The sequence below is a fragment of the Apteryx mantelli genome, chromosome 21 (genome assembly GCF_036417845.1).
Source record: "Apteryx mantelli isolate bAptMan1 chromosome 21, bAptMan1.hap1, whole genome shotgun sequence".
NCBI lineage: Eukaryota > Metazoa > Chordata > Aves > Apterygiformes > Apterygidae > Apteryx > Apteryx mantelli.
The window spans coordinates 12,489,562-12,516,476 of record NC_089998.1 but is presented as its reverse complement, the minus strand read 5'-3'; the positions used below and the strand labels follow the sequence as shown (position 1 = coordinate 12,516,476).

The 26,915-nt window shown below is 44.3% G+C and overlaps 1 protein-coding gene across 6 annotated transcripts in view; it reads right to left on the bottom strand.

The window, feature by feature from the left end:
* The window catches only part of ZNF618 (zinc finger protein 618), a 176,148-nt gene that overhangs the window by 42,720 nt on the left and 106,513 nt on the right, over positions 1–26,915 (bottom strand). For 5 of the 6 annotated variants that reach the window (XM_067309125.1, XM_067309129.1, XM_067309131.1 and 2 more), the window contains 5 exons: positions 21,918–21,956; positions 3,761–3,850; positions 2,287–2,322; positions 1,430–1,507; positions 257–346 (listed from right to left, as the gene is read on the bottom strand). In XM_067309125.1, coding sequence (XP_067165226.1) covers positions 257–346; positions 1,430–1,507; positions 2,287–2,322; positions 3,761–3,850; positions 21,918–21,956 — 333 coding nt within the window. The remainder of the gene's footprint in view (positions 1–256; positions 347–1,429; positions 1,508–2,286; positions 2,323–3,760; positions 3,851–21,917; positions 21,957–26,915) is intronic. The other variant, XM_067309127.1, reaches the window with a different exon arrangement.

Here is a 26,915-nt window from a genome sequence, read left to right as displayed (position 1 = left end):
AATTGCATGGATTTTGTTAAAAATTCAGTGACTTTATGGATCTAACTAAATGTAACAGTGTCCCTCTAAGAGGAGATTCCAGCTTAGCGTTACAATGCCCTGGTCAGCACATCATCTGCTGTCCGCCAGCTGCAATCTCACAGGGTCCAATGGAAGGATCCATAAGAATGATAATCTCTACTGCAACCCTTATGTTTATCACCGACCACTGTAAATCATAGTTCATAATGAAATAGATCTCCATCAGGATACTCACTAATAGGTGCATGCAGCGCCACATGTTCTTGGTAGGGAGTGTAATATTTGTACTGCTTGCCACAGAATTCACAGGTGTAATTGCCAGTTTCTGTGAAGATGGAATTAAAAATAAATAAATAAAAAAATAAAAATCAGAAAGGAGGGCAGCATCCTCTCGCATAATCGACTTTCTGACTTCTTACACAGGAGCTAGCCAGGTGATAAAAACACACAAGAGCATCCTCTCCAAGCACTGGGAACTTATCTGCCCTATAATTTACCCATTCGTTTCCCTAACAGAGGAAATAATTAAAGCCAATGTCCAGAGTGATAGAGCATAAAAAGTCCAGTAGAACTGAACAAGTTACAGAGGCTATCCCAAAATTACAGTAGGTAAGTGTGCAAAACAATGGACAGAATCCACTTCTAAAGTCTATATTACAGATGACATGGTCTTATCTTCTGGTTACAGACAGCCAGTGATGCATGGACCACAGGATCAATTAAATCAGGAAACAGAATTGTTAACTTTGATTCCTAATTACAGAACTTTTATATTGGAACTACAGATTTCTCTTGCAGAAGGAAGGACTTTTCTGCAGCAACTGTGCTAATTCCTGCAATAACTGTGCTAATTCCTGCTTCGGGGGTACTTGAAATAATGCAGTAATATAATCATGCAATGGCATGTCTTGTTCCAACGAAATGCTAGAAAGCACAGAACTGATAGCAAGCTGTAAACCAAAGTAAAACCCAGGGTTAATCAACTGTTTCCAAAATGGAGGAGATTTCAGAGAGGTGCCTGGGAAAAGTCTGGTCCTTTCTTTGTTTCACTCTGATCTGGTGGATGGATGCGCCACAGAGACAGTGTGCAGGCAATCACCTGTCAACTCTGCCAACACATCTCAAGACCCCCTCTAATCGCTGCCAATTTGCTTTCTCCTGAACCTCTTCCCTCTTCTCTCTGTAGAGCTCTTGAGCAGAAAACATCACAAGCTGCATTTCTTAGGGCCAGGACTGCTGACGTTTGGCGTTCATTTAAACGTAGACATATCCTTCAGCACCCCTGAGGATCCAACAGCTCTGCATAATGCAGTTCTTTCTGGTTTTCATAGAGACACTCCAGCTAATGCCAGACTGGAAACCCCTTGTGCTGTCTCTTTAACCTTTGAAACTGTATAACAACTCATACTTGGACCAATCTTCTGAAACGGTTCCGGCTCCTCCTCCTTCACTTCATCGGCTGCTATGACGGCCTGGTCGTAGGGGTCTGCAAGAGAACAAAACCAGCAGAGAGCTGACAACACCCCCAGGTTTTCCTTCTACAGCTGCATGGGCGCTGAATGCTCCTGCATCTGTAATGACATTTCAATCTGCAACAAGATTTCAAGGCATGAATTACAAACCCAGTGCCTGCTCTGTCTGACTTGTCCCTCCTCCTCCTAAGGTGCCCCAGGAAGGTATTCCACTGCCCTCCCCCAGCCCAATAACATGCCTTGCAGATAATTAATGTTAAAAAAGAAAAAAAGAAAAAAGAAAAACAGAGGAAGACTGAAGAAACACATTTCAAAGCCTGATTTATACTTTCTGATTTTCTTCCAGTGCATCTCCCATGTAAAGATGTTATTGTCTGAAAGTGGGCACGGTAATACAGTTTGCAAGCAAGTCAGCTAACAAATACTGACCAGTGACATTCTACCATCTACCAGCACAGCTAGCAGCAAATCAGAACCCAACCCATTTTATAAAATAATGTAATTTATGCCTTGAACAATTCACTAAATCACCAGAGACATGAAACACCTGTTTCTCTGATTTTCAGAAGCCTGATCAATTGTATGGACAAAAAAAGCCTGGTATCTACTAGGGCTGGGCATCAACCTACTGGCTGTACGCACTGGGGGAGGGAGAGAGGATGCTCCTCTCCCACTGAAATCAGTGACAAAACTTCCTTGACTCTTACAAGTATAGAATCGGGCCTGTTGTGCCTGAATTACTGAATGCTTGAAAAGGTTTGTGAAATAAAGCACACAAAGGATCTCAGCTTACCTGCCCGGTTTTCTGGGGCCCCTTCCACACTAAAAACTAACACGGAATAGAAGAAGGAGGGGAAGAAACAAAACAAAAATTAAATCCTCTTAAATGGCCTTGTTTTCCTCCTGTATTTCACACAGTGCTTCAGCATATTTGAGCCCCACAGAACAAGCCAGGCTTTTTGCCCCAGTCCCTCCTCTTCCCAGCAGCATCCATACAGGAACTATGTGAGCATGCCCAGCCCTAATATACATAGATCCTCAAGGCCTTTGTCCTAACACTGACACAGCCCCATGTGAAGTACAGACGCACACCTGCCTCACACTTGCGTTTGCTGAGATGCAAACAGTCCCTTGGAGGAATTCAGACAAAGAGTGTCTTTGCAAGACATGAGTGGAAGCCACTTCCAAAGCTGTGGCCCTCTCATAACCCTAGGTAAAGCTTCCTGAACTATAGCTATGAAGACACATTTCAGACAGGAGCAGACACATCCAATCTCACAATGGCTTTCAGTCCCAGTAACTTAATTTTGGCTGCCCAGCAGGAGAAATGGAGCTTGCAGTGGTGCACTGCAAGGGAACGCCAGCTGTGCTTAGAGCATGTTTAGATATTCATACATTCCAGTTAAAAACAGCAAACCTTTCTGGACAATGCTTATTGTGCAAAACGTGTGCTTTCCTGAGAGACTCCAGCCACTCAAAACCTTCTGCCTTCCAAGCAGCCAATAGCTGAAACTCTACCAGGTTTCCCTCTCTGGCCACGTAAGGAGCAATACTGATAAGCTTGTAGCATACACTGCCAGGGTTCACAGTATCTGTGGGCTCTGAGTCAGAGAGCTTTAGATGTCCAGCAAGTGTATGCAGGCAAGCCAAAGGCAGTATATTGCTTCTACTATTTCCCCCGCTTTAGAAAAAAGAAACACACTGCTTCTGGAGGGGGATGTCTGCTTCTGTCTGAGTGTCACCAGCCTAGAACACGTCTACTTTCACACAGGAAAAACTGGCCTGTAAGGTCCACTGACAACTCTATCAGTTCCCTACCACAGTGATTAACAAGAATGAAACAACATTTCTCAACTCTGAAATGTGGTTTCTCACAGAAGAGCATGTTAGGAACAATCCTGTGAAGTCAGAAACCAAAGTACCACCAAATCTTGTCCAGCCAGGAGCCAGACTGACAATTTACCTTGAGGCATTCAGCTACAGCATATACATCTTAACCATGAACCTTAATACAGACAGGAGGATTGCAAGGACCACAGGTCCCAGCAGAGGGTGTTATTTTGATGCACGCGAAGAGAATCAAGCATAGCAGACTTCTTCCTGCAGCATCTGCAGACCGTGCCTCCACTGCGAAAGGTGAGCAATGCTGCGTGATGCCCTGTAGATCACGGGCACCGCGGTCCTACAGAACCACGTTTTGCCTTCTCCAGAGTAACTCAACAACTACTTCTCACCCTAATTTGACTAAGTGTCGAAACAGTACTCACCATCCACGGCATGTAGGTCTCTGTGCTCTTGGAAGCAGCTATAATATTTATATTTTTTCCCACAAATGTCACACGTGTACCTAAAATTGTCTGTAGGAAGAAGAAAACAGGCCACTTTAGAAACCTTGAGGTAAAAAGCAAGCAATCCAGACGACGCTGCTGAATCAGACAGCCCCATGCAATTACACTCTTCCCACATGCTCTCTCGTACTTTTTAAGAACTCAGACAACCACTGCTTCATATCTACCCCAGTGTGCACCACGCTACATAGCTTGAGGCATATTCTGATTTTTTATTTCATAGTCAGGCAGTTCTGCTCTCCAGGAAAGCTTGTATAAAACCACACAGTAATGAAGACACAGAGCCAGCAGGCGCCTCTGAAATCTGTTTTGGCAGTTCGGAACTGTAGTATGAAAGTGCTGGTCAGGATGGGGATGAACTGGCAGAACTAAACACAGCGTCAAGATCTGAGCTCTTAAGAGGCCAAAGTTGTAATATGCTAGCTAAAATACGGATTGGATGCATCTGCTTGCTCATACTATGCTTGGTTCTCACTGCTGCATTTACTAATCACTACGTATAGTCACAAACGTATAGTTATGTTGACCACGTACAGTTACACAGATCATGTATCAAATTATAACAAAACTAAACACAACCAACAATCCAAAACATGGAGGACCTTAAACATTGCTCAGTGAACAGCAGGACTGATGAAGCCTGGTCTCATACAGCTGTGTACCCTAGACCCCCTCCTGTCATTCCAGCAACAGTAAATATCCTTCCCCACAGCCATGTTACCTTCCTTTTTATTCCCCTTTGAAACCTCCATTCCTCCGGATGTACGTGTGCTCTCAAAACATCAGCTCTTTCCCATGGCCCTCCTGCTCCAGCTGACCACCCAGCAGCCCATGTTCTGCCTGGCTCCATGCCACCTACACATCCTTTTGCCAGCTGAGAGAACCGCAAGCTTTCCAACCTCAGGAATCCTACCTGGGTCTCTCTTCTCCGCCTAGATGTCTACAGTCACCACTCTTGTATAAACACACTGTTTGGAGACTTCTAACTTTCTGTCAAATTTAACTGGAATTCACCATAGGGGTAGACTGACAGACAGACAAGTGCATAAACCCTGTCCCTTTTGGAAATCAGACTGCAAGCCCAAAATGCCTTCGGAAGTAGAGTTTTATTCCCCCTGCAGCTCTAACAGTGCTATCTCTTAACTGATCTTTGAAGCAGATGTAATTTTTTTGTGTGTTTTGTGATGTTAATCATGTTACTTTTTATTCCTACTAGATCCACCGTGTCAGGATAATTACCTTCCAGCAGATCCCTTGGGAAGTGGCAGGGAAATGCCACTGGCACAGCTCAAATTTTGCAGGGAACAGGATCTAGCCTGACTTGTGGTGGTGCAGAGGAGAAAAGACCCTAAGTTATGCTCAAGCTTCTGTCACAGCCTACAGGGCTGGCAATATCGGGGGCGGGGGGGGGGGGGGGGGGCAAGAAAGAGAAATGCAAAAATCTTGAGATGTTTATGAAGTCTCTGTGTTTGACTGGGGACAAGGAATGTCTTTGGCTCAGTTATCACATCACAGTAAGAGGAAAATCCGAGCCTGGGTGCCATAAATCTGAGAACATCTTTGCTTGTCAGCTTGGTGGTCTTTTCCTTCTTCTAATGTTTGACATACACCTTGGAGTTCAGACTGACAACCATAAGTAGTCACGCCACTGCAACTTGCAGCATTTTATTTGCCAGCTGGCCACAGTGGCTGGTAGCTAGCATGCTACGAGTCTATTATAGCCATAAAGTAAAACACATCAGCTTGTGTAGCCATAAAGGATCTTAACCTAATGTGTTTCACTTCAGAGTAGGAGGAAGCTAGGACTGTACATAACAATTATTGTGACTCAACAGATGAGTTGCCATTTAGCAAGTTGCAGCATCTCAGCTGTTTGTATTCATATAACCATATGATTAACAAAGTTAAAGCCTTGTTTGTTTTTAGCTCTTCCACCAGTGCGTTCAAACGCACCAGAGCTGCACATTAAGCAAGCTTTTATTTTACTTCTTAATAATTTCATTTATTAAAGAAATAAATATTTAAAACTAGTATGCATTGGTACAGGCTAAATGCTCACTTGGGTTCATCACTGCAATCCGTCAGCATACAGAGTCTCAACACTAAATGAAGAATCACTTTCCACCCCTTTATTCTGTTAGACAGAGTGAAAGTAGAAGCTATGGTGATCTATAAGAGAAAATGCCAAATATAGTAAGTGCTAAACAGTTGGGCACCGGAACTCTACTTCTGCCACCAGAAAAATATCTGTATCTTAATCAGAGCACAGCAGCACTAACCTAGATCTAAGAGATTTTAAAAAGTCCAGGCTGAACAAGTGAGACAGAAACTAGATCTATATAGCCAGATGAAAAGGATTCTCCGCATCAGACAGTGCACTGCTTAAGGAAGAGGAGGAGGATAAGCAAAACACTAGCGCAAGAACATTCAAGTGATAAAAGCACTGGCAGGTCACCACCAAGATACTAACATATCATTCATATTCATTACATAATCTTATGCACTCTACTTCTGTTGTCATATAACAGTGTTGAATCTCTAGATCTACCCAGTAGCTTCTTCAACAACAAAAAGAATCTAATTATTGCTAGTGAATATCTGTGTATCTGTTGCGGAAAAATACAATCAATCTTAGCAGAGAAAATTCATAACATGTCATCAGTAATCAGTCCCACATTACTGGGCATCCAAAACCAAGAAACCAGTCTCCTTTTTCAAGTGTAATGAGCCAGGCGGTTAAGTTGTAGTCTAAGATGAACTGCAGACTAATTCTTCGAAGGAGTACTAAATACAAAGCACTTTCAGTACCTCTATTTGGAAGAAGCAAGCTAACATGGCCTTAATTTGGAAGAGAAGCGCTCAATAAATAGAGACTAGACTAAAACTAAATGCTAGGAACACCACGGCACTAGGATTTCATCTCACAGATTCATAGAGGCATGATTAGTTATATTCTCCGTAACTTAGTAAAGAGTGTGGGGATCTCACTTTAAATGCCTGGGACTTGAATAGCACCTGTTGGGTATGATCACCATCTTCCTTCCCTATGCAGTGTGGGGAAAATGAAAATATAATAAAAAAGTCTCATATTAACCAAGCACTCCTGGAGAACAGGGTTTTGCTCATTTTGTGAGGGTACTGTTCTCCCTAAGAAAGATCAAACTCCAGAGAAGATTATGGTGAAACATGACATTATGAGTTGAAATAAGAACTTGTTCCAGATGGTATTGGTACTAATCTCCTCCTCTCCTCTTTAAGGTATATAACACCCAGCCAAAGGTGCCAAGTCTCGGAAACAAGAAGGTTTAAAGAGAATCCAGAAAATATCAGGAGCCTGCCAATGCGTGGCTAAGCTTTGCCCACTCTGAACAACAGCCACCTTTCCAGGACCACGCTGATGTGCCAGACTTCTTCCTTCTCACCTGTTAAAGCTGTCTTTGCTCCAGAATACTTCCATCACTGCTCCTAATGGTGCCAGCTTTCTTAGCAAGCAGCTCACTCTGAGCAGCATTAGCCTGTACATGCTGGTGAACAGTTCATATAAATGCAGCTACTTTCCCTTTCTGGGCTGTAACTACTCCACCAAGGTAGATCCCAGCTGGAACAGCATACCCACGGTTGCCTGCCAATATCAGCAATAGTAAGGAAGATATAGGAATGCAGCTTTCAAGTTGAAGAGTTACAAGGGACTAAATGTGGGCCTGTAAGCCCATACTGATACCCTCGTGCCTGAACCTCTAATGAGATGGTAGCAGTCATAGCCAAACTAGGGCTATCTTAAGCAAATCTGCTCTGATTCAATCTCTTTCCTATCACCAGGTAGACATAAACACAGTGGAGCTCCATCAGAAGCAGAAACATACACTAAGAAACAAGAAGACATGTTTCAAATACAACATTCACAAAAACTAGCACTTACGTGAGCTAAAGGCCAACACATATATTGCAAAATTATTTTCATAAAGAATTTTTTTTATTAGTTAATGTTTGAGAGCACAAAGTGCTGCATTTATGCATGAATTCTATTAACCACCGCTATTAATACTTAAGCAAAAACACAGGGAAAGATACTAATCACTCCACAGGCACAGAGATATAGTGCTGTCCCTTACTGGTATTCAGACAAGTCCTGCAGAATGCACCCTTGCTGCAAGCTGAACAATTGCTACATTACATCACTATAAACCCAGAGTTTCAAAACACTTAAAAGTAAAGACATCCAGTTAAAAACAGAACTCCAGCAAATATCATTTATCCTTAATGCTCAAGAGTTTTTCCAAGAGGAGCAGGGATTCCAGAAGAGCTGCAGATCTAAGGGCTAATGGCCTTACATCCTAAGACAGTCCCTATTTAACCCCATGAAATGCACACACCAAAACACAGCATCACCCGTTAGTGGAAAAAAGGCAAGCAACAGGCATGTTACCAGACAATTGTTCCCCAGATATGAAGGACTGACCTACTGATATGGCAAACAGATAGCTTTTTTCAGGTACCCCAAGAAACAACTCCATGAGAGTTGGAAGCATTTTTTGACCACTTCGCTTGCAAGTGCAAACCCACACCTCTAGATCAGTACTCAGCAATATAGACTTGACTGTAAATGCTGCAGCTGCAGGATCTTCTAAATGAGTTACCTTAAAATGATCAGATCACTAGCAGGAAGAGCAGCGGAAATCAAGATGACACTCTAGACAATGTATCTGTCTTCTTTGGCAGGTTTTAACTAATACAGTTTTTATTTTATTTATTTATTTTATATTAGAGATCCAACATTCTGAATAAACTTTAAAAAAAATAAAGTGTCAGGAGAGGGTAGTGTCATCAGAAACCTGACAAGATCCTGGGGGGATACATCTGAACAGAATGAGGTCCTCAGATGCCAATCTCACCTGTTTTTTCCGGAAGGGGCAGAGGGACAGAAAAGAGGGTTGGGAGGCTGATGTTCTAATTCTAAAGCACCGTGATCCATATTGACACAGACCTGGAACCATGCTGCAGACTACACAGGCATGCAGCAAAGAGTGGGCAACACACAGAGCCAGTTCCAGTGAAGGACATGGAGCTGGTAGCTCTTTTCTGTCTATCTCTAAGGGGCTGCTGCCTGCTGGCTGCTGCTGAGTTTTTGTGTGATCCGTTCCACCAGCAACGCCTTCTGGCTGCTGAAATACCCTGCCCTAGGGATGATCAGCCAGGTTATCTTTGTTCCTAGATGTAGCATCAAATATTTTGAGATATTTTTGCTTCAAATATCCAGTAGAGAAGAAAAAACTTATTTCACTTTGGTAGGAAAGAGAGAAGACAGAACGTGCTCAACAACGGCAGGCAAAAGAAGAGGCTTCCTTCCTCAGAGCAGTTGGCTCCGTGTCTCAGTGGATTTTACTCTAGAAATGCAGGAAGGGAACGATAGCAATCAAGAATTTGCTGAAAGGTCAGGACTCCTATATCACGAGCTAAAAATACGTATCACTTAACCCACCCTCATGAGGGCAAGAATCCAAGACCACACAGAGTGTGCACAAACTAAAGTTTCTACTATGCTCAAAGAACTCTGCGCAGCATCACAGAAACCAGAACTGGAGATGGTTACATATGTCATCCAGAGGATATCTCTGCAAGCGTGACAGGACGGAGTCTCCGCACAGCAAGTTGTGGGAGTTTCTTAAGGACTTTTCAAAGTGAAGAGCAATTTTCATCTGACCCATAACTTGCACTTACCTTTTAAACAGAAGAACCCACAGAAGTTTTGTGATAGAGGAACTCTAACAACTAGACATTTTGCAGATTCTCTTGAATCCTAAGTGATTCCGTTCTTACAAAGCACTGTGAAAATCGCTATCTACTAGGTGCAGCTTCCAAATGGGGAAGAAAGTGGGAAACTGCAGAGTGTAAAGGTATTGCAAAAGCCTGCTGAATTACTCCTAAAATCTAGCAATGTTCCAGCTCCTAGTCAACAAAAAAGTAGAAAAGTTAAGGGTAAAGAGGGCAATCAGGTGAGTGGCTATAGCATTACTTGTCCTGCTTTATGATTGGAGTGGCATCCTTCCATCAGAAGGTTTCAGAAATGCAAAGAAAGTACTATACTCTGGGATCTCCACATTTATGGCTCAATCTCAGGAAACAAGGTTTCCAAAACACAGATTGTTAAGTTTAGAAAATCTGGCAGCATCTCTGAATGGGTGTGTGTGTGTGTGTGTGCACGCAATTTCTTACAACTAGGCAGCTGCAATATATTTATCTGTTGTCTCTCTCCTTGACATTGCGATGTTTCTCCCCCCAAACAGGCTTTCAGGGTGAGGCTTATGTGACAACAAAATAGCAGTATCATTCCTCCAGCCAAGGACAGCGGATTACAAGACAGTCTGTGAGGCACACTGATGCTCAGTTTCACAGTCAACTATTTCCTGAAAATGTGTTGGCAGATGCCGGAATCTTAAAGAGTCCTGCTGGTGATAAATACAGTGGGCTGGAGCTGGCTAATGGCCATGTAGGAATATCCGAAGAAAGCATCACCTCTCCTGGGATGTCTGCCTTACTGAGAAGAACTATGGGCAACTCCAGCACTCTTTGGTGAGAGTCAAAACTACCTTGACGAAACCATCTGACGCAAAGAAACAGAAAAGACAGGTGGTTTCTGAGATACATGCCACATGTTTGCCATAGGGCAACAAAGGCTGGCCCACCTTCCAGAACCATGTCCAGGGCACAGACCTACCTGAGCGGCCTCCCCAGGGAGGACCCAGAGTGCAGCTACTGCTTCCTCACAACAAAGCAGGGAGTAGTAAAACATCTGCAATACTTCTACTTCTACTGCTTCCACCCCAGGGCAGCACAAAGACAGCTCCGGAGATGGGTTGCTCCTTTTCAGCAGCCAGAGGGACACTTGGAGGAAAAGGAACATATTTATAGCTTTCTAGGCTAGTAGGATACTACCCAAGCAGGTTCAAGGACTATTCCTTTGACCTACCATATTTAGGAGCTTCCTTCTAGAAGCTAGGCTGGCAGGGGGGAGAGGAAAAATGCTTATTGCCTGCAGACCTCCATCTACTCCTCATGCAAATTTTGATCTTGCCCAGAAGTTACAAGCTTTACACCTGCATTTTACAGTCAAGTAGAGAGATGCCAGTAAAATCAGTTGCAATCTACATCAGAGCTCAACTTAAAGGTGTCTAACAGCAAAATTCCTTCAAAAGGGAGCAGGAGTGAGCCCAAAGTCAGCAGCAACTCCTTAAGAGGATTAAAGTATGCAGAGTTACATTAGTAAGGATTAAATAATAATAAAATCCAGAAATTTGGAAAGGACAGAAACCCTCACACACAAAGGCATAAGCCAGCTCCTAACTGGTAGGGATTAGTAAAAAACTTTCCCTGCAGGCAAATGATTCCAAAATCACTCACTCCATTTATTTCCTTCCCACAAACATTTGGACCAGGCCATTGGGAGAAACACAACAGAAATCTAGACATACGCTGGCCTGACCTAGCATGGTGATTCCTATGCTTCTTGAAGGGGATCCTCAGGCTTCAAACAAGCCAAGAATAAGGAAATCCACAAATCCTCACACAGTTGGGCCAAACTCCTTGAATTTACGAACAAATGGTCCAGGCTGCTAACTCACCTTTGGGGCGACTAATGGCTAAAGGACAGGTGAGATGGCACAGAGCCACAGGCTTGGGCTCAGTTCCTCTCTGAACTGTTTCAGAGCTTAGTCCTGACTCCAAAAAACAGCTGTTGCAGATGCATTCGGTAGCTGCAGGATCAGCTTCACCATAAAGTGTTTCTTAACTGCTTTCGAGTACGTCGCCAGTGGATTCTGTGCTACTTTATCCAAACCATGTGTCAGCTGACTGCATTGGCACAACGCAGATTTAAATGCAGACCATCCTGGGCTTTATGAAATCCTTCCACATTTGGAAACTTGATGCCAGACTACCAGGAAATTCCATACAAAAGGGAATATCCTGAATCCATTTCTGAAAGTCAGCCCTCTTGTTTGTGAAAGCCTGATGGTCACATTTTCAGGGTTTTTATTTTGTTTTGTTTTAACATTTTGGGGAAGAGGTTTTGTGGGTTCTACTCACTGAATTTCAAGAAAGAAAAGACTTCCCAGGAGTTCCTAGGCTGTTACACATTAATGAATTTCCTTCTCCCACTTGTTTCCCCCTTAAAAATACGTTAAAGTTGAGTAAAAACGGACAGCAAATGTCAGTATTTTAAAGTGAAAATATTATGGAATTTTGCAATCATCCCCAAAATAAGCATTATGAACTAGGATATTCAGATTCTTGACATTCAGACGCACCAGAAAACATAATTAACACTGGCAGATACTTTTTCATTCTGGTGTCACTGCAGGGCAGTGTTGAATTCTTTTTTATTTAAATTGTAAATAAGTGTAAGTTAAAGAATACAGAAAAGAGAGTGATAATGTGCAGTATTACTAGGTATCCGACAATGAACAGCATCAGTCTTGCATAATTAAAAAAAAAGATGCGTTTGTACGTACCTAACTTGTTGTTTGTTTGTTTTTTAATACTAAAAAGGAGGCTGAATTTCCATTGTAAGCGCAAAACTCAATTCAGCCCTCATCATGGAGCTATTTACAGCACACAATAAAGGCAATTTTATTCTAAACTCTTTTTGCAATCAAAATGGTTTGGCTGGGAACATACACTACAGATAGGCTTCACAACTTTACGGAGTAAATAACACAGCACAGAGAGTTTCATAAGTAAAAAGCAAATCTCATCTTGATTTTTTCCTACCGATTTGTCTTTGACAAGAAATTCTGTTTTTTCTGTGGTTTCCAGATGGGGATTCACAGGTAGTATCACTGCCTAGATTCCAAAGTGGAAACAAAAGGTGATAGCTAAATGACCGAGCAGCACTGAGGAAGAGATCCTGGCTCCCCAAACCTTTGTAAAGAAAAGAGCCAAAGTAAAATAAACTTGAAAGGATACAGGACCCTCCTTGCTACAATTATCCAAGATAATCCAGACCTCTAACCTTTACGCTTAGGTTGAAAAGAGGAGGTCTTAAGAAGGTAATCCTTGTGTTGCTCTGCCTTTCCTAGTTTAAAAGATCTTTAAAAGTGAAAACACTGAGAACTGTGGTGAGGCAAGTGGGATTAGTCAGCAGTATGGACTGCTGCATCTTTTTGGTTGTCTTCTTGGCTTGCAAATGATTAGGATGTAGTTTTCAATAAAGCAAAAAAAAATGCTTAGGATGTTTCGTTGTTTGTGTGCTATTCAGGTTTAATGTTGCTGAAAAACCAACATGCAGCTCAGCAGACAAAAGTTCAGACTGAAAGAAGAATTTAGAATAAATAATAACATCGATGTTCATTCACATTTTTGTTGCTACGTTTCAAACAAGGTTGGAAAATGGAATGTGTATCACTCCCTAATGAACAGAAGTGGAAAGTTTTTCAGTCTTCAGGAAAGCTATCCTGGCATTTTCAGGACAAACTGATGAATGAACGGAATAGTTAGGGATTACTAAAATTCTTACCCTTTTTTATTAGAATAAATGCATCTCTCCATCAATTTTGCTGCCTAAGAGATTTTTTACAAAGCGTTAACACCCAGATGCCTGTAAACACTGTACAACTGGCCAGTATTTGGGAAAGGGGGAAAACCTTAATTTTTATGCGTATATTAGTAATCTTCAGTATAAGATCATGTGAAGTTTATTAATTTAAAGACAATTTTAAAACCTTCTTTTCTAAAATCTTGGACTAAGACTGCATGGAACTGCAGCACTTGCATGAACACCACAACCTCCAGCGTGACTGCATGTGTGTCACTCGCCTGAGCCTACTGTAAATGGTTATAAGGAAAGACACTCATGTTGTCAACAGGCTACCCAAAATGCAGACCTCTAAAGGGAACCCTTACTGTAACAGTTATGTCAGAAGAGCAAGATCAAATTTACTCTACTAAAAAACAAGGCTGGGAACTCTAGCTACTTCACTCAGCCTCAAGAGAGACATTGGTGCTGTAATGCGGAGGCACTGGGTCAGAACCAGTAAACAACAGCAGAGGAAGGCAAAGAGAAATGGATTCACCATGTTACAGACAACCTGAGAAATTACAGTGGTTAGCTGGGTAAGTCCCCTCTCCTGTTCCTGCCAGGTATTGAGAGAAAGCCTAAGACCAAGACAGGACTATCCTGCATTAAGGTGGACGGCCAGGGCTGCACCATGAAGAAGAATATCTGGTTCCAGGGAAAAATGAAGCCCCAACCCCACCGTCGCAAAGAAATATGCTCTTGTGAAAGCCGACCACTACAGGACTGAAGGAACACATTTTTGGCTTTAAGGTCAAAATTTCCTTCCCACTGTAGATACCAGGAACTTACAGGACTAAAGTTCCTTATTACTTTCTTAATGTCCTCCTCCTGCACAGGAATTTATCATTCGTGGTCTCAGCCCATTGGTCATTTAAATTTGAAGATGAACATATTCATCTACTTGAGTTAGGCAAATGGGAATCTAAAGAGACTTCACCTACTTAAGATGCAAACACATTAGAAAAACAATATCCATTTTTATAGCTCTCCCCAAGGAGCAGAAGCATTATTAAAGGAGAACATTGGAAAAATTAATCACAAAGTTGTAAATGACTAACCATTCACTTTAGCATCTGTGTGTGGGTGTGCATGCACACACACATAATTTACATTAGACTTTTAATTGTGTAAGGCATTAGTCAGTTTTACCAAGCATAACCACGAACTCACCAGCTTTTGCTCTGTTACCCTCAAAAAAGGGGAAAGGAAATCAGAAGCTAAAATTTAGTTTAATGAAACTTTAAGGTTGCAAATTTAAACACTTAAACTCAATCAAGAAATGTAGATGTTAAAGGTTCTTCTTTAACCTTAAATTAACACTAACAGACCGTTTGCACATCTTTCCATTGCTGGTCAGAACACTAAAATCACCATGTCCTGCATGTGTAAGATCTGGGCAAGAAAATCTTAATTTCTGAATACATTAATTTCATGGTTTAAATTCACAACCCTCACAATGCTTTTGCACATACAAGGCATTAGCACTATGCCTCCACAGTTAATATTTGCAAGACATATTCTAGCCCACATCCTTGCTTCTAACCTTCTACTGTTTTTTCAAATAAATTCCCTTTTAGTCTAAACTTTCTCATGCTTAGTCAGAGCCCAAAGGGAAATATGTTTTTAAAATATCAGGCCAATCATTTTTCATTTATGGGGTTGTGAAATATTTACTATGTATTCCATTTTGAAAAAAAAAATCACAATTTTCTTTTTTTCCTCTTGCAACTAAACAATATCACACAGTGGAGAAACACATTCCTCATGGATGCTGTTTTGTACACAGAGGATGAGTGTGAATGCATTTGGCTAAGAAAAAAAAAATCTATTTGGAGCCTACAACACCCTCAGATTCAGATGAAGGTTAGTGTCCCCCCATAGCACCTAATGTCCTACGCTGTTAGCCCAGGATCCAGGCACAATCTAGCACACAGTGAGCAAGCAGGAAACTACCGTGAACGGGGAAGGAGTACAAGTGGCACACGCTCATCCACCTGATAAAGCTCACGGAGGATAGCATAGTTATATTCCAATTTCAAAAGACTCGCCTCCTGACCCATCGACAATTTGATGAGAATCGTAGCCAGCTGCCAAGAGTCTGCAGAAGATTACAGACTAAAACGTACCTTGCACTGAGACATAAAAGCTTTGGTATGTCTGGGTACCGGATAAGGGGGAGAGAAGATCTGGCAAAGAGAAATGAACTCAGACATCATAAGGCACCTGATAAAAAAAATGTGCCACAAATCAGGAGCTTCAGCATGACACAGCTAAATAAGCTGGCTGTGTCCTGGGCAGCCTGCTCTGCAGTACCAAAGCCATGTGCTTCCTTTAGGCTATGGCAAATCCCAAGTTTGGGCTCAATCTCTGAACCAGGGATGGTGATGGCAGTCAGATAGTATCCCAAGAGCCCTAGGGATACCAGGTTGCCCTGGCCTGCTTCATCATGCACACAGCCAGGATTAGAGTACCTCTTCTGACGACTAGTTTGATACCTCTGTGGTATATGGACATCTATGCTTAAAAGCAGTTATTTTTAACTCTGACACAGCAGCAGATATTGTATATCATGTCCTTCCTTGGTATTTGCTTTTCTTTCCCTAGCTTGCACTGGCAGAACTACTAGCCTCAGAGCTGAAATGCTTCTTAGCATTTTATAATAGCAATACGACTTTGGCCTCTGCTAGAGCAGTTTGTCTCTTGAGAGGAGAGAATAATGTAGCTCATCAGGTCCTCAGGCTCTTTTTAAGGGCCAGTTTTGCTTTGGCACTTTCTCTTTAGCCTCTGAACTCCTCATCCATCCTGAAAAAACTTCATACTGTGATGGTTTGGGAAAAATTGCTCTTCAGGGTGTATGGAGGTGACCTAAAATCATTATGCAATATCCACAAACCACTTTTTTTTTTCCCCTCCTGCAACAGGAAAACACAACAGGGAGGTCTGCAATATTTGGTAAATATAATCACCTGAGAGATGGTAATGTTAATTTCCAAAAATTCTTTGCAATTAGGAGAAAGAAGCTCCAACACAGAAGAAAAGCCAATAGGCAGACACAAAATAAAAAAAGATTGTGTTATTTGGGATCAATTGCGATTTTGTGGGACCGGTCCAGGAATTTTCAACCTATGGGGTTGGCCGCGGCAAGCACATTCCTCGCATAAATGTGCTAGGAAAGTTGTTCCCATTTGTTTCTGTTAGAATTTAAGGCACTAGTGTAGGAGGCTACGAGGCATTGCCAGGCAAAGGATAGTTTGGGTTTACAGACAGGCTTTGTATGCTGGGCTCTCGGGCCATTTCCACAATGGTGGACTCTGTCAAAGAGCTGCCTGGGAGTAACGCTTGAGCAAAGGGATCTGCTTTTGAGAAAAAAAATCCAGCTTGGCCTCTTAAACAGAATTACATGTAAACAAAAGCAGGAGATGGGAGACAGAAAGAACGGGATCTACCAGAAAACAATCATTAGTGGTCTTCAAACCTTCAGAAAATGTCACAGAACTGCCATAGTAACAAACTGCAATGCTGCTAGGAATGAAAGGAAGCCGAGTATTCAAACTGGGTTATTTTAGCAGAATTTCTTTTTCATGTTGTTTTCCTGGACACCACAGAATAACCGCCTGGTGGCACGCTAACAGCCTCACAAAGCGAATTTCACACTCATGGCTAGCATGGCCTCTGAGCACTCCCTGCTATTACACTGCTAGACCTTGGTTTTTGTGGTCCTCAAAAGTGTTCCTACCAGGGCAGGAGAGAAAAGCAAACCACACTATCAGCAAGCTCCCCCAGACTCGGCCAAACTCTGACTGGCACGCTGCAGATGAATTCAAGGCTCCTGAAACCACCTCTTCCTGATTCTTCCCACTTTTAACAGCATTTCATTAGAAGACTGCAGGAATGTAAGATGTTTTTTCCATGGCATTAAGCAGCATCACCAGACATATGCAGAGCTCCAGCTACACTAAGAAACTTCCCTTCCCTTTTCTCTGTGCATTTGTTGTTCCGTTTTCTTTCACAAAGCACAGAAATGTACTCCAGCAGTGTAAGGCTGTGCCTAGTGGACAGGGACTGGGCTGGAATCCCAGAGACTTGTGCTCTCTTCTTTTGCTGCTCGCCTGCTGGTGGCCTCTGGCAAGTCACTTTCTCTCTGTCCTGCTGTTTCCCTGTTTGGTGGTAGAATACCAAACCTCTCTATAAAGTTATAGAGAGGCTCACCCTTGCAAAAGGCTTTTGAAGCACAAGGGATTAAGTAGCACTATTTTCTTTATTTATTATCATATGATATTTTTAAAGCAGATATTAAAAAACCATTGGTAAGTTGTAGTCAAGCAAGTGCCATACTAACAGTTGCCAGAGCAACCTTAATTCCATCCTATGCTGATCCAATAAGGCAGAGACACTAAAAACAGCAGTAGTGAGCACGCAGACAAAGACTTTGAAACAATGCCTATGCACTCCCTAGGCTGAATTGAGGTTTCATGGACAACCATAAAACTCATAGTCTAACTTTGAGCTCTGCAAGTCAATTATGTTTACTCTGGATATGTTCTTGTACATAATTTCCTCTTTCCTATAAAAAAAGAACAAGAATACCACCAAAATCCAATAGCCTGAATATTACAATCCATGATATGTAGCAGAGTTGCAAAACATAACCACACTATCAGGAAACAGCAGAAGGCTAGCACTCTCTGGAGAAAGGGACCAGGGCTCTGCCGGTAGAAGTTATCAAACAACGCTATCTCCCTTCCACTGGGGATGAGACCGAGGAACCATATTTTGTGCCCAGTAATAAGATATTGGAGAGCATCCTGGGTTTTCTTCCTAACCAAACAGCAGCTCGCAGCTACAGGCACTGCTGTGGGTAGGACTGCCGATCCAATACTGGTGATAACCCAGCTCTTAGAACAGTTGTCCCTAAACTGTGACACGTGCATTGAACGCAACCTGCTTCTTGACCCAGCACAGCGCAAAGATCGGTTCATGTCAGAGGTGATGCTTCCCAAGGCCATGTCTCTGGCACACTGTCATTGCTGGTACAGGGTTTGTGGACTCCTGCTTGCCAGTGTTTTTGTTTAGTTATATCTCAGGTTGCCAAGAATTCCCCATGGAATGTAAGCAGCAGGAGGGAGACTGTTTTTACAAAGTTTGCAACTCCATTAAATATGAATGGAATTTCCATGGAGAATGAAAGGCCGCAGCTCTAGTCCAAACATCATCTTCCTAAGGACTTCCAAATTCTTGAACGAATTACACAGACATAAGAGCATCTCAGAAAAAGCCTGCCAGGCTCTTCTATGGGAACAGTCCGTGACCTAGATGCCAGGCTGGCCATCCCTGCCTAGAAATAAATATCGAATACAAAGTTTTTTTCAAACCTCTCTCCTCCCTTCCTCTTCCCTGCCAAAGTTGTTAAAAGTTAAACAAGACTTTTTATTAACACATTAACACTGTGGGTTACATTGTTTCCTGCTCTCTACATTTGGGAATTCTGGTGCTGGACCCTGAGCCAAGGCCAGAAAAGTAGCTCCCAAAACCACGTACAGTGTCCCCAAAAGCACATCCTCCCTTCAATACCACAGATGGGTGTCACTTCAAGAATGGTCCCCAAGAAATACAGAGTCCCAGAGAAACAATCTATAGACTAAAAATCCCAAAGGTTAAACATAACCAAGTGCAACAGCTTTTCCTCAAGGGTGTCTTCAAAGTGCCTTCCCAGCTGGAAAGTCTAAACACCAATGTCTCCTCTTTGAGCAGGCAGCGAACAAACAACTGGCCTTAGCTGTGTTCCAGTTTGCCCCATAGCTCTGTTCTTCCCTTCCTCCAGGGAAAACAGCCAGGCCTTCCTGCAACAGAAGCACCTGAAGGCACGGGCATGTCACATCACAGCTTCACCCACCATGTCAGTAATCCATCCTCCTGACCAGCCAGGCACAACTCACACTCAGACCCACTATGGCAAGATGCAGACTTTGTCTCCCAAGAACAAACATTACTCACTGTTCTCAGGATAAGTCTACTCCGCACAGTGTAGCTAACTGTCACCACAGCTTTATTCCTCCTGGGACCAAGCCAAGGACCCCGGTTGTGCTGTGCAGAGGCAGCAGCTGAGATGTCTCCCCACTCTACACATAGGTTGCCTTCAACAAAACTTCTCAGGTGCCCATTGTGGACAGGAATAACAGTTGACTCCAAAAAGTAACCATGGAGATAATCTGAAAAACTTCTAAAAAACTGCAGTTCTAGTTATTTGAACCAATGCCATGACTCACTGCCAGGGAAGGGAGAGCCTCATCAACACCGTTTTAGGAGGGATGCAATCTACGCCCCAGAGTCCCAGGGAGAAGAAGATAAGAGAAAACGAGACCTTCCTGCATCCCTTAAACACTGAGGAATTTTGAAAGAAGGCAGTGAACCATGTCTACAGAGCCCATGAGTCAAGGTTATCTGAAAGACTAGAGGTTCCCAACAAGACACAAATAGCAAAGGAAGATTTGAACAATACAGACATCTGTAACAGAAAGGGTGTAAACAGCCAAACCGGGTCACAGAGGAATAGCACTGGAGCAGCAAGCAAAACAAAAATAGCAGGAAAGGAAAGATAAATAAAAAAATGCCTAAAATACATGAGGAGCAAACAGACCAACATGGAAACAAGAGGGCCATTGAGTGTGAAATGGAGAAGAGCTGCGCAGAGGCAGCCAGTGTAGGTCAGGGATTCAATCCAGTCCCTGAAGGGAAGGTCCGGGGTGGAAAGAAGACAGCTGAACTATTTCATCACAGCAACAAGGCGGGGGAAAGAGGAAGACAACTTTGTCAGGAAATTACGACCATCTGCACTTACAAAGTGCAGCACCAGCTGAACACCTTCACATTGAGCTGGAAGACAGGTGACACACAGCCTGTTCTTCACAGAGGTGGAGGGCTGTGGTAAACCAACCTTTCTCTGCCCCCTAGCTTACCACTCACTGCTTCCCTGCTCTGGTGGCTTGGGTCTGCCAACAGCTCTTCAGCTAGGTGAGATTATTTTGGGATAGCAATGAGCGTGGGCAGTAAAAAGCGGGGTCGGTAAGTCCTGAATGGCGGATGGTAAGGGACCACATTCGAGCAGTCCTGCATGAAGCAAAAGGAAGCAGTTCCCTCCTTTCTTGCTGCTCCCTGCTTCACCTCCCCTCCTGTTGAGGTGGCTCCTCTGAAGCCTGGTGTAGAGAGCTACTTCTTCTAGCTGTCCTCTCCTCCCAGGGATTTTTCTGCCTGTGACTTTCTGTTCTCTCCAGCTCACCATGATCCAGTCACAACAGAAGAGAGTTTTGTCCATATTAATCCTTCTATGGCTCAAACAACACGGGGTTTGCCCATGTAGCAGGGGCACAACCCCTCACGCTTTTCCCTCCATCTTACCCTCCATTCCTCGCTGTGCTCCATCTTTCTCAGCCCAAATACACTCCCTTCATTGGGAAAAAGCGGAGAAGGGGACTTCCAGTAAAAACACCTCTTTGCACATGCTTTCCAAGCCCTACCGAAAAGGAAGCTACATCCAATATCCAAGTAACAGGGACTGGCAGGCTGCTCTTGGGTCCCCCCCCCGAGTGGTCTCTGCTCCGGGGTGAACAAGCCCTGCTCCCTCCACCACACACAGGGTCTCTGCTCCAGCCCCAACCACCCTGGCAGCCCTCTGCTAAACTTGCCCCTGTTTTTCCTGTATCGGGCAGGGGGGGCCCAAACTGTGAAGAATGATCATTCCCAGGAGGCTTGATCACACCAGAGGGGTTGGCAGCACCTAGCACCTGCCCAGACGGCAATGGGCGTCAAACGGTGTGCCACAGGTGACTCCCCCGAAGGGATGGCGGCGGGGGGAGCGCGGCAGGGCCGAGGCACCGCGGCGGCACCGAGGGCTTCCTCGGCCGGCTGAGCGTGCTGCGGCCAAGCTCCCGGCCACCCCAAGGCTCCTCACGGTGCCCGAGGACCAGCGGCGGCGACGCAAAGCCGGCCGGGCACGGGCACCGCGGTGGCTCCCCTCACGGCCGCCGGCAGCGTGGGGCAGGGGGGAGGGCGACGACAAACCGCCCCCGGCGGCGGCGGCAGCGTCCCAGCGGCCCCGCGCCTCGGGAGAAGGGCGGCCGCGCAGGGAGGCGGGCGGCCGCGGCAGCCCTGCCCTCGCGGCTCCCCGCCCCGCGCAGCCCCGCGGCCGCCATCGCCGCGGCGCCACCGCCCTCTGCCGGCCGAGCCGCGGCGCCGCAACCTGCGGGGGCCGCCCCGGCCCCGCCGCACGTCCCCCGTCCCCGCTCCCCGTGCCGCCCGAAGGACGCCGAAAGCGAGCGCTGCCGTGGGGCCGGGAGCCGCCACGAGCAAGCCTAGCCGTGCCGCTATGGAGGAGAGGGGCCGGGGAAGGGCCCTGTTCAGCGGGGCGCGGCCCGCAAACGCGCCCGCCAGCGCAGTGGCATCGTGCTCTCGCACACCCCGGGCCCCAGTCCCCCCTTACGCACACACAGCGACGTTGTTCGTACTTACTGCCTTGTGAGGCTCCTTCACCTGAGGCAGCTTCAGTGTCTGCAAAGAGAAAGAGCTGCACTTAGATTTGACGGCAGACTCTGTCAAATGGTTGACAGCACACAGCCTGGCCACTGCTCTAGCGCGGGGCTGCGCTTCAGCAGTCCCCGGCTCCTTGCTCACTCTCCTCCAGCCGCCTTCCTCCTCCTCCTCCTCCTCCTCCTCCTCCTCCACGATGCCCCTGCCATAGCTGCCTGCGACGCCCTGGCCTGGCCACTGCGCTGAAGTGCGCGGGCTCCCTCGGAGGGCCCTCGGCCGCCACCAATGCGGGCTGTGAACAGCCAGCGGCCCATACCGGCAGCGGCCGCGAGGCCGTGCCAGGCCACCTCCAGGTTTGTTTTTCTAAAATGCAGCTCCCCGGCAGGTCTTAAGGAAAGCCCAGGAGCACCCGCCTCTCGCTCGCACGCTTCCAAAAACTGGGGCTCTTGTTTTCTGAGCTGTCGCAGAGGCCTGGTTTTGAAATGGGATGGCTACAAGGAAAGTCCCCGTGCTGAGCCGGCACACAAAGGGAGCAGATTAGACCCTCGCTCCGAAGAGCCGTGGCAAGCCCCAGCTCAGGAGGATCCCACAGGCAGGAGCAGGTCACCGGTGTTCGCTGCGAGGGTCCCTCAAGTTGGGGGCCTCCGTCCCCCAGCGAAAGCCCCTACCACCACCCTGCCCTCCTCTCCAGCCGCCTTGCAGCTCAGAGAAGCAAACGCTGCAGGTCTCGGGGCAGGGGGGCCACGGTTGAGGCACGTGGGCAGCCTGGACTGACACATCCTCAGCAGCTCATTAACAGAGCTCACGAACATATATTTAATAGTTTCTCCTGAAGGTTTGTTGAAATCACTAAGGTGCTTAATTCCTGGACAAGTGCTGTCAACCCAGGGAAAGGAAGAGCGCGCCCAGTTCAGTCTCCTCTGGGAGGGGAGGACACAGACATGTCCTCTGGCTGCGGTGGAGGAGTCAGCGAGGGCAAAGCCTCTACAAGGGACAGGCCAGGCACCACCGGGGCCCTCCCTGGGGCTGTTCTACCCTGGTCTTAATGAAGACACACGTGAAGAGATGGGAGAGAAAGCTCTAGCCACGGCAACACGTGTGACCGCAAGAAGCACACGCAGCACACACCAGATGACATTCAAGACCTACAGAAAAGCAATGGGCTAAGCTGCAAGCTGAAAAACAAAACCCAGAGTTAAAAGCCAAGGATGGTAAATGATTCAGATTTCCAACCCATTTGAAGTGTTTCATATTCATCCTAAATTGCATATTCTGTATGTCAGATTATCCAATAACCTAACTACATTTCAAAATATTCCATTTGTCTCTCAGAATCATGTTAACATTACTATGAAAATCACAGCTGTGGAATTTCACAGCACTTTTTATTTTAAAATTTGCAACCTTAAGTAATTAACACCATTTGCATTTAATTTCCTTGCTGTTTCTTAAAAATAATAAAAATAAATGGTCAGGGATTTGTGAATTTGTAAATTCGTACATTTCTACTTTATTAACCTGCTTGATTAGATCACTTTTCTTGTGGTATTAAAAAGTATGCAATTAATTTGGTGCAATTTCATAAACTGCAGAGCCAGATTAGAAATCTTCAATGTTGTATGCAAAACCTACACCATCAAACCCCTGTATTTTTCCACAGCTGCTACTTGTCTGATTTACCATCTATCACTCCAGGAAAAAGCTAGTTGTGGCACAAGGGAATTCTGCAACATAGTGTCATGGCATTGATAGACAACAGCATAAATAAACAATAAAAGACATGTACTATGTATGCACCAGGCCCTTTTTGTCATTTAAATTGCTTTAAAAAGTATTTTCGTCAAACTTAACAGGAATCAAGCAACATGCAAAGATTTAAGGAGCAGCTATTTCTGAACTGTATGTGTTTAGAAAGGTTGCTAGTCATAAGATTGACTGAAGTTTCCATGAATAAAAAAAAATGCCAAGCAGCCCACTCTAAATCACCTTTGGGCTGAGACCAAGTAATTACAGCTTTAACAAAAGACTGACTTCTGAGAAAGTTGCAGAAGTGAGAGAGAGTAGGGAGGTCAACAGAAAAGTCAGAATATAACCAGAAAAGTCAGAATATAAACAAGTTAACTCCTGTATCTCGAGTAACTTCCTTTCTGTATCTCCTACAAAATTCTGCTGCTGAGGGGGAAATCTATACAGTAAAAGAACAGATGCTTGCGATGCAGCACAGCAGGGCAAATGAAACCCCACTCCTCCCCCCAAAATGATTTATTCAGTAGCAGATAATCTTACAAATCAAACCCAACTTTCTTGAGTGCAAAAACACCATCTCCCCTCAAGAATGGTTGTTTCTCTATCAAATTTCAACTTCTTACCTCAAAATCATTTTAGTGCTAGAGCTGCTCTAACTCAGACTCCAAAAATATGCACTAGGAAAAATGTATTTTTCCATATTCAGATAGTTTGAACTAGTTCTCTTCATAGCTTGGAAATTAGGCAAAAACTGTTCTTGGAAAATACTAATCCAAAACTTGAAAAGCTTTGAGAAGTTTTTAGATCATCAAACAACTGGTTAAAATAGAAACTTTGATGGCAGAAGCCAATTAAACTCTAGCACATTTAGCACTATTCTAATGATGCTAAATCTGATCCTGAGCTGACACACCCCTGAAATGTAACTGAGAGCTGATCTGTTCACAGGGAGGCAATAGAGTAACTAAATAATGTAAATAAATAATAAAGAAAAACAACTTGAGCAAAATCATCATTCAGCCCAGAAAAGCTTATCTGAAAACAGAGAACTTCCACCAATTATTATACCAAAAGTGATGTATCCTGCAAGGGTTAAACTTTGGTCTTGCTATTTTCTTTCATTTGCTTTCTGAAGAATTCTCCTTTGGGTAAAAATTTCCCTTCCTTGGCCTCAGCCCAGAGGTTTTTAAATTTACTCCTTGAAAGGCTAATAAAGTAATTCCAGCCATTTTTGAGCTATCTAAAAGTGAAATAATTTCCCTGACTTAAAATACGCGGATGTTTTGCTGCTCATGTTGCTCAAATACGAACGATACAAAATAAAAATTTCTAGATGACTAATTCCTGAAGAGAATCCAACTCTTTTTAATGACTCGAAAAACCCCACACAGCTGAACAAAAAGCACTGTAAGCAACACATTTCTAAGGCCTGGGTTTCATGTAGGCAAAGTAGTAACGTTTGTTAACACTGATAGCTCGGCCAGGGTCTACCACCGTCACCATGAATTTTCAGCCTTTCTGCTCCAGCTGAACTCGAACAGCGCCGCAGGAGGAGGAAGGAACCTTGATCCTGCAGGGCTTCAGAAGTCCTCACAAAGGAGTCTTTCAGCTCTGCTGCAACATAACTTTTTTTTTTTTTTTTTGTGCATTTCGGGGAGGCAAAGGGGAAAGACCACAACCTTCTCATTTTTTCCTTGATAAAACTTCTTACCTACGTTTCTGATTCTTTGAAGAAAGATTTACGCAGGGTTTCCATTCCTGAATCTCAGCTTTCAGAACAAAGCAGAATGAGAACTTTCCCCTGCGAGGCAGCAGTTCTTGAACAAGAGCTGCCTCAACCCTTCGCAATCGCAAACTACCAGGAGATTGCTCCCTAAAATTCTCTATACAATGCTGAGCACCACCGGGAAGGTTCTATAAACCAGAAAAATGCCCCATTTTCCAACAGGAAATCACCCATTCCTGAGGACAGACAAGAAAAAAATTCAGCCTAAAAGGAAACATGCCACCTCCAACACAGCTTCTCTATCATGTAAATTTAGAGAGGAGGCAGGTGCAGATTTAAAAAAAAAAAAAAGTCCAGGAAATTTCTCTTGAAAATAATCATTACAAAGAAAAGCATAATTTTTATTCTTTAAAGACATCACCAGTGCGGGATTCTTAATGTGGAACTAAATAGCTCAGAGGATGAAAAGAAATGCAAGTTTTGCACAGGGCAAAACACGTGACAGACAAGCAAGGATGAACTACGAGAAGGGAGTGGATGAGAAAACTCCCAGCCACAAGCCCCGAGCAGCCAGCTCCAAGGGAGCGCTCTCCCAGCTACAGCTCCAAATTGGCAACTGAGCCGTACAACGACAACAATAAAAAAAAAACAAAAAACAAAAAAACCCAGCTTAGAAATAACTCAATTTGAAGTGAGGAGAATTTGAAACCTCCACACTTCCCATCTTCAGGACAGAACCTGCATTGCTGAATGGTGACAGTGGGGCTGACTGTACAGATGGGTTTTCTAGTTATAAAAAGTAATTCTGATGATCAAGTTTAGACCGATCTCCTCTCCCCAAAGGCTGAACCTTTAGGACCACCAGCTCCGTCCATCTGCAGGATGAACCCACAGCTAGGTCAAGTCCCATTAGTGACGAAGAAACCACAAAACAAAGCAAATAACAAAGGACTACTCAAGGGGAAGGGGAAGAACAGGTATCTTTCAGCAAGTAACAAAAAGTAGGTATTTCAACTTGAGACAGTGTCCAAAAAGCATTGGAAGAAAGAACCTGAGGAGAGGAAAAAGGTGTCTGAGTTTGCTCCAGCTACTCTGATGTTAAACTGGTGAGTTTAACCCAGGACCAGGCAAATCTTCAGGGAGAAGCCAACATAATTTGACCAGTTGGTGGCCCAGACCTTGGAGAAAGAGCGTCTGATGCTCAGAAAAAGCAGCAGGCAAAGAAAAAAATGTCTAGGCCTTGTCATTGCTATGGCTCCTTCCTGGCCCAGCCAAAAAGAAATGACTGAAAGGTTGAGGATCCAAGTTACTGGCAGCTGGTAAGTGCATGCAAGAGGCCAAAGGAGCTCAATTTTCAGTGTTTCAAGGACAAGAAAATCCAGGAGAGCTGGTCTGCCAATGGGCCAGGGTTTTGTCCAAGACGTGGACTGCAGATACAAAGAGAGTAAATGCAAAGTGAAGAATCACATCCTCAGCGTATCTGTAACCACAAGCTGATTTCACACTTG